The sequence below is a fragment of the Labeo rohita genome, chromosome 11 (assembly GCF_022985175.1).
Source record: "Labeo rohita strain BAU-BD-2019 chromosome 11, IGBB_LRoh.1.0, whole genome shotgun sequence".
Classification (NCBI taxonomy): domain Eukaryota; kingdom Metazoa; phylum Chordata; class Actinopteri; order Cypriniformes; family Cyprinidae; genus Labeo; species Labeo rohita.
The window spans coordinates 24,595,225-24,603,152 of record NC_066879.1 but is presented as its reverse complement, the minus strand read 5'-3'; the positions used below and the strand labels follow the sequence as shown (position 1 = coordinate 24,603,152).

The 7,928-nt window shown below is 36.1% G+C and overlaps 1 protein-coding gene across 2 annotated transcripts in view; it reads left to right on the top strand.

Annotated features, from left to right (window-relative positions):
* The window catches only part of LOC127172674 (fer-1-like protein 4), a 36,905-nt gene that overhangs the window by 3,912 nt on the left and 25,065 nt on the right, over positions 1-7,928 (top strand). For both annotated transcript variants that reach the window (XM_051122005.1, XM_051122004.1), the window contains exons 4-15: positions 35-134; positions 316-410; positions 2,806-2,847; positions 2,936-3,109; positions 3,714-3,774; positions 3,904-4,035; positions 4,120-4,182; positions 4,447-4,531; positions 4,751-4,913; positions 4,998-5,172; positions 5,748-5,934; positions 7,565-7,840. In XM_051122005.1, the coding sequence (XP_050977962.1) occupies positions 35-134; positions 316-410; positions 2,806-2,847; positions 2,936-3,109; positions 3,714-3,774; positions 3,904-4,035; positions 4,120-4,182; positions 4,447-4,531; positions 4,751-4,913; positions 4,998-5,172; positions 5,748-5,934; positions 7,565-7,840 (1,553 nt within the window). The remainder of the gene's footprint in view (positions 1-34; positions 135-315; positions 411-2,805; positions 2,848-2,935; positions 3,110-3,713; positions 3,775-3,903; positions 4,036-4,119; positions 4,183-4,446; positions 4,532-4,750; positions 4,914-4,997; positions 5,173-5,747; positions 5,935-7,564; positions 7,841-7,928) is intronic.

Genomic DNA, 7,928 nt, shown 5'->3' with positions numbered 1-7,928 from the left:
ATATTGACTAAATGCTCTGTATGTGTGTGCACAGATTGCTGGGAAAGCTGGTGATCAGCCTGCAGCATGTGGTGTCTGTAGGGCAGCTGCTGCTCCGTGAGCCTCTAACAGACAGTCAGCACAGTCTCACTGATGTGTGTGAATGAAGAGCTGCTGTCAGCTCCAACACTGTTTTACATGCATTAAACAAATAGCGCTCATGATAATCTAACACTGGTGTGGTGAAGGATTATTAAATCTTTAGTTGTTGGTATGGTGTTAGGTGTGATTACAGCTCTTTTGTGTTGGTGTGTGATGATGGATTTTATTGTGTAGATCTACATCGAGCTGGAGGTGAAATATAACCCTCTTCAAGGGACTGCAGGCGGGTGGGACAGTGACGACTTCATCAAGGAACAGGACACTGATGAGTGAGGCATAAACTGGGACATCTTTATGTTCATCCCATCCATCCATCATTCCTTCCTACCATCATGCTATTGTTCCTTTCTTATTTTTGTCCGTCCTTCCATCAATTTTTCCTTCATTATTTCCACGTATTTCTTCCATCCATTCTAGTTTATTCCTTTCTTCCTTTCTTCCATCCATTCATCCATCCTTTCTTTCTTCCAGTTTTCCTTTCTTTGTTTCTTCCATCCTTTATCTATTCTTACTTCATATCTTCCTTCCGGTTTCTTTTCACCTTTATTCAGTTTGATTCTTTTTTTTTTTTTTTTTTTTTTTTATCAGTTCTTTCAGTTCATTCTTCCTTCCTTTTATTTATTTTTCCTGCCTTCCTTCCTTCTGTTGTTCTTTTACATCCAACAATTCATTCATTCTTCCTTCCTTCTCTCTGTCCCTTCTTCATTACTTCAACTCCTTTCTTAAATCATTTGAACTTTTTCTTTACTTCTTTTCTCCATTCATCCATCTTTTTTCTTCCTTCCTTCCATATGTTCATCCTTTGTATCTTCTTTCCATCCATTCATCTATTCGCCTTCATTTCTTTCTTCCATCCATCATTATCTCTTCCTACTTTTCATCCTCTATTTCTTCCTACCTTCCTTCCTTTATTTCTTTCCATTTATTATTCCTTTCTTCTATCCATTTTTCTTTCCTTCTTTCTGCTGTTTTCTGTTACCACAATTTCCTTCCTTACGTATGTTCTTCCTTTCTTCCTTCTTTCTTTTATTTCTTATTACCCAGTCTTCCATCCTTTTCTCCTTTTGTCCATCCTTCCTCCCATCTATCCATCGTTTCTTCCACTCACCCATCCATCCATTGTTCTTTTCTACCTTCCATCCTTTTATTTCCTTCTATCTTCTCTTCCTTTCTTCCATGTTTTTTCATTCCTTTCCATCCTTCCTTTAATTTCTTTTTTCTTTCTTGTTACCTTTGTTCATTTTCTACATCCCTTCTTCTTTTTTCCATCCATCCATCCATCCATCCTTTTTTTCCTATTTTTCCTTTTTTTTTCTTCCATCCTTCATCTATTCTTCCTACATACCTTCATTACTTCCACTCCTTTCTTAAATCATACTAACCTTTTCTTTAATTTTTTCTCCATTCATCCATCTTTTTCTACCTTCTTTTCTTCCATCCTTCCATATATTCTTTTTGTATCTTCCATCCATCTAGTCTTTGTTCTATTTCTTTCATCCATTCTTCTTTTCCTCCATCCTTCCCTCATTCTGTCCCTTACTTCCTTTCTACCATCCATCCATCCATCCATCCATCCATCCATCCATCTAGTCTTTGTTCTATTTCTTTCTTTCTTTTTTCTTTCTTTCTTTCTTTCTTTCTTTCTTTCTTTCTTTCTTTCTTTCCTTCTGCCTTACATCCTCTATTTCCATCCTCTCCATCTATTATTCCTTTCTTTTAACCAATCATCTTTTTTTCTCTCTCTTTTCTTTCTTTATTTCTTTCTTTCTTTCTCTCTCTCTCTTTTTTCATTCTTTCTCCCTACCTTCCATCCTCTATTTCTCTCCATCTATTATTCCTTTCTCCTAACCAATCATCTCTCTCTCTCTCTCTTTATTCCTTTAATCTTTCTTTCTTTCTTTCTGCTGTTCCCTGTTGCCAGTTTCCTTTCTTACATATATTCTTCCTTTCTTTCTTCCTCCCTTCTTCTGTTTCTTATCATCCATTCTTCCTTTCATCCATCCTTCCCTCCTTTTGTCTGTCCTTCCTTCCATCTATCCTTCTTTCTTTCACCCACGCATCCATTATTCTTTTCTACCTTCCATCCTTTTATTTCGTTCCGTCTTGCCTTCCTTTCTTCAATGTATTTTTCATTCCTTTCTTTCCACCCTTTCTTTAATCCTCCTTCTTACTTTCTTCTATTACCTATGTTCCTTTTCTCCATCCATTATTCCTTCCTTCATTCTATTCTTTGTTGTCCCTTCTTCCATTCTCCATCCATTTTCCATTTATTCACTGTTTCTACCTTCCATCTTTTCTAACGTTTTCCTTCCATCCTTCCTTTTGTCTGTGCTTCCTCCCATCTATCCTTTTTTCTTCCATTCACCCATCCATTATTATTTTCTACTTTCTTTTCATTTATTTTCTTCCGTCTAGTCTTCCTTTCTTCCATATATTTTTCATTCTCTCCTTTCTTTCCATTCTTTTGTTTCTTTCTTCTATTACCTTTGTACCATTCACAATTCCTTCCTTCCTTCTTTTTTTGTCCATTCCATTCTTCCATTCATTTTCCATCCTTATTTGGATGCATGGATCCATGGTTTCCTGCATTTTATAACTAACTTACATTTTTTTTCTAGTTTTGTAATCTCTTTGTAAATCAGAATTTTCTCTGTTCTATTTCAGCTTAGATCTTGTCATCAGAAACACAGGCTTTGCAGACGCAAGGTAAGGACATCTTCAGTACGTGCCACTCATTTACATTTTCATATCCTTTATTAATGGAATTCACACTGATATGCTCAATAATTTGTAGTTTTTCAGACAGCCTGCGTCCTCAGCAGCTGGATCGTGAGACAAAAATGATCGGTCGCAGTCTTTTGAAAACTGATGATGAAAAAGGAGATGAGGATGATGATAATGACTATGATGATGATTATGACTTTGCAGATATCGAATGTGCCAATGTGACATTCACCCCCATTTTAAGGTGCGTTTCAATTACCTTTCAGTATAATACATTACACTGCACTATGAAGAAACCTATTGTTTTGCAATGCTATGTAATGCAACATACATATATGCATATATCCGACCCCCTTCATTACTGTTACAATGTCCGACAACCCATACATGATGTCTCACAGTGAAAAATAAATCATGGAGCAAAGAGGAAACTGACAATGTGCCGACAGACAAGACAGAGCAGGTTACTTTAGGTGTGAAAAGTCTCAGGTCATTTTTAAGAAATTCATTTTTAATGTGGCTCTTTAATGTGTCGTGACAGATCGCTTTAGCGCTTCAGTTCAAGCAGCACGTGAACCGATCATTTCTTCCGCTTTACTAGTTACAGCATTATGTAAACATGAATGAACATCAGAAGGTATCTTGTTTCAACCGCAGAAAGATGTCAATATACACCAAGTTCAAGTCAACAAACGTTAATTTACTCTCCTGTCTGGTTTGTTTGTTGAATAAAAATGGGAGATTCAGCATCATGATTGGTCAAATCGCCTGTCAAAAATGTAATGTGAGAATGTGACGAGTTTGTTAAATAATACTGCTATAACTCATAGCTTTGTTTATGTGTGTAGCCGTTGCAGGGCTATAGCAACGCATGAGCTTGCTGTCACCCCAAAAGTGAAGTCTTTCCAGGTAAACAATTAAATGAGGCCTACTTGATTCATATACAAATAGTTCTATATTTGTTTTCCTTATTGCTGACTCTATCTTATGAGACTCTGGTAGGTTTAAATCGTTTATTTCACTCCTTTTTTCCTTCAGGTGAATATAAATGTGCTTGAAGCTCAGAAACTGGTTGGGGTGAACATCAACCCAGCAGTGTACGTGACTATTGGAGATGAGAAAAAGCACACAGCTACTCAGAAGTCTACCAACTGTCCATTTTACAATGAGGTAACTATTTGCAAAAAACTCGGCTTTAAGTGTCTAAATCTTTAAGCAACTCTTTGATTTTTTGTTTCTATGTTTTTCTTTAAGAACTTCATGTTTGAATTCCAAGAGACACAAGATGTGCTCTTTGATAAAGTGATTGAGATTTCTGTAAGTATTGCCACAGCCACTAAAAAGACAAACAAAAACTATGTAAGAAGGATTAAACTCTACAGACTGAGATTTTACTGATAATGCACATGTAAAAATAAGAACTATGCAGTATGGAGGTGGTACGGAGCTAATTCTGCTTAATCTGACCATATTCTTTGACTTGAATTATGTAAATTAGTTTATATGATCATATTTGAGGTTATCTGACACAATGTTTTATATGTATATTGTATATGTATCATATTTTCCCTTATATTATAGGTGGTTCATAAGAAAATCCTAGCCTTTTTGATGACCCACATAGGAACCTTTAAAATAGACATCAGCACAGTGTATCAGCAGCCAGGTAAACCCAGATAAACCCAGGTTTAAGAAACAAAAACACAGCTTAAGTAAAGAATACAGAAGTTGAGAGTTCATTTCATTAGTAAAACGACAATAACATTCCTTAGACATTTTAATAGTGATAATTAACTCATCGCCGCTGGTAAAAAAGAATGATTATAGGTCTACTTTGAAACATTGATCATTACAACAATTTAACACAGCCAAATGTATCTCACAGATCACCGTTTCTACCAAAAATGGGCTCCACTTACTGACCCAAAAGATACCCGCTCTGGAATTAAAGGCTATGTGAAGTGCACAGTGAGTGTGGTTATGAAAGGAGACCCCATGGGCATGGTCAGCCTGGCACCAGCTGGCAGCCAGAATGATGACATTGAAAAGTAAGAGCCTGTCTTATGTTAACATGGCTGTTTTCTCTTAAGGACACATTTATCCTAAAATATTTTGGTACATTTTTCATGTAGGAACCTTCTCCTTCCAAAGAGGATGCCATCAGAACGTCCTTGGGCAAAGTTTGTCCTAAAGATCTACAGAGCTGAAGGTCTGCCCAGCATGAACTCAGGTTTCATGGGGAAGATTATGAGAGACAAGAAGGTTTTTCTTGACCCTTATGTTCAGGTCACATTCGCTGGCCAGCAGGTGATTTTCTTTTAGTCTAACTTTGAGTTTGTGTTGAGACTATTTCTAACACAGAAGGTTTAAACAGGAAGAACTGAAAGTCCTTCTCACAATATGTCTGGGTGTATATAGATATATATATATAGTGTCAAATGATCTGAATTTTAAGTAATCAGTTTCTTTTCCTTATAATGTCTCCATAATTTCCACTTGTGTATCCTATGTGAAATAACACTTTCGACATAGGATAGAAAAACACACACACCCTGACGGTGGTTTTGTTTGTTAAATGGGCTGAGGTGCCATTAGTATTTGAACTGCTCTCGGAGTCTTACCACACAGGCTATTGGCAAACATTTCAGCTCAAAATAAATTGTTATGACGTAAGAGCTTGTCTTATCTACGTAAATTTAAGTGGAGTCACAAGTCAAACCTCAAACTCTCTGTTCCCGTCAAAGCAACACATGCTAAATTAAATATAAGGTAGAATACTGTCAAATAAAAAAATAAAAGTAAAATGTACAAACATATTATTTTTACATTTAAAAAATGCAGTAAAAACGACACATAAATTAATAAATTTGTATGCTTGGCAGGGGGAGACGTCAGTAGACAGCAACACCAATGCTCCTGAGTGGAATGAACAGATATCCTTCATTGAGCAGTTTCCTCCTCTTGCTCGACGAATCAAAATCCAGATCCTTGATGATGCCAACATTGGAGATGTGGCTGTGGCTACACACTTCCTGGACCTTCTTCAAATCTCCAATCCCAACCGAAATGGTCTGTTTTAATAATGCCTACTGCAAATGTAAAGGGATAGTTCACTCAAAAATGACAATTCTGTCATCATTTACTCACCCTTATGTCGTTCCAAATACAAAAGAAGATATTTTGAAGAATGTTGGTATCAGACAGTTGCAGTTCCCTTTGACTTAATGATAATATTTTCTGACCACACAATGAAAGTCAATGGGAAACAAATCTGTTTGGTTACCAACATTCTTTAAAATATCTTCTTTATTGTTCCACAGACGAAATACAGTCATACAGGTTTGGAACAACATGAGAGAGCTTTTTGAACTATCACTATCAAGTACAAATGCATTTCTGAATCCACCAGTCATGTACAGTTCAGGTCAAAAGTTTACATACACCTTGCAGAATCTGAAAAATATTAATTAATTTACCAAAATAAGAGGGATCATACAAAATGCTTGTTATATTTTATATAGTACTGACCTGAATAAGATATTTCACATAAAAGATGTTTACATATAGTCCACAAGAGAAAGTAATTTACATACACTTGATTCTTAATACTGTGTTTTTACCTGAATGATGCACAGTTGTGTTTTTTTTTTTTTTTTTGGTGATAGTTGTTCATGAGTCCCTTGTTTGACTGAACAGTTAAACTGCCTGCTGTTCTTCTGAAAAATCCTTCAGTTCCCACTAATTCTTTGGTTTTTCTGCATTTTTGTGTATTTGAGCCCTTTACAACAATGACTGTATGATTTTGAGATCCATCTTTTCACACTGAAGACAACTGAGGGATTCATATGCAACTATTACAGAAGGTTCAAACGCTCACTGATGCTCCAGAAGGAAAAACGATGCATTAAGACCCAGGGGTGTAAACTTTTGAACAGAATGAAGATGTGTGCATTTTTCTTATTTTGCCTAAATATCATATATTTTTTTCATTTAGTACTGTCCTTCAGAAAATACAGAAGATGCTTACATGTTTTCCAGAAGACAAAATAAGTTAAATTTACTGTGATTTTTATATTTCCTTTTAAAAGTTTTCAACCCCCAGATCTTGATGCATCAGTTTTCCTTCTGGAGCATCAGTGAGCGTTTCAACCTTCTGTAATAGTTGCATATGAGTCTCTCAGTTGTCCTCAGTGTGAAAAGATCAATCTCAAAATCATACAGTCATTGTTGGAAAGGGTTCAAATTTGTGGGCCCTGAAGGATTTTTCTTAAGAACAGCGGGCAATTTAACTGTTCGGGAGCAAACATGGGACTCATGAACTGTCACTGAACAAAAAAATAAAAAATAAAACAGCTGTGGATCATTCAGGTAACAACACAGTTTTAAGATTCACGTGTATGTAAACTTTTGAAAAGGGTCATTTTTATAAATCAAACTATTATTTTCTCTTGTGGACCATATGTAAACATCTTTTATGTGAAATATCTTATTCATGTTAGTACTAAATAAAAAATAACATGCATTTTGTATGTATTTTGCAGATTCTGCAAGGTGTATGAAACTTTTGACCTTAACTGTATCCGCATCCTCATTTTAACAAGGTAGCTTCATGTTACCTAGGGTTTTTACCCCTTTTTGAACAACTTCTACCTTATTATTCGTTATGCAACCTACTTTGCATCTTTCCTCCATCCATCAGGTTTCAATCCCACCTTTGGTCCTTCTTGGGTCAATCTCTACGGTTCTCCTCAAAACTCTACGCTGAGAGACATCCACAGGGATCTGAATGAAGGTCTTAGTGAAGGGATCTTCTACAGGGGCAGAATTCTGCTCTCACTGAGTGTGGAAGTTTATTCCTCCCCTACAGTTATGGTGGCGGAGAGCAAGGCCATTGCTAATGTGAGAAGCAAAATAAGCAGGCTTACTTCTAAACGCAAGAGTCGAAAGTCCAAGGAGAAGACGGCAGGCAAAGAAGGTAGTGTCAAAAGTATATAATAAATATAAATACATTTCTCTGGGAAAATATATATTTATATTGTGAGCAGTCTAGTTTTTGTGCCCCT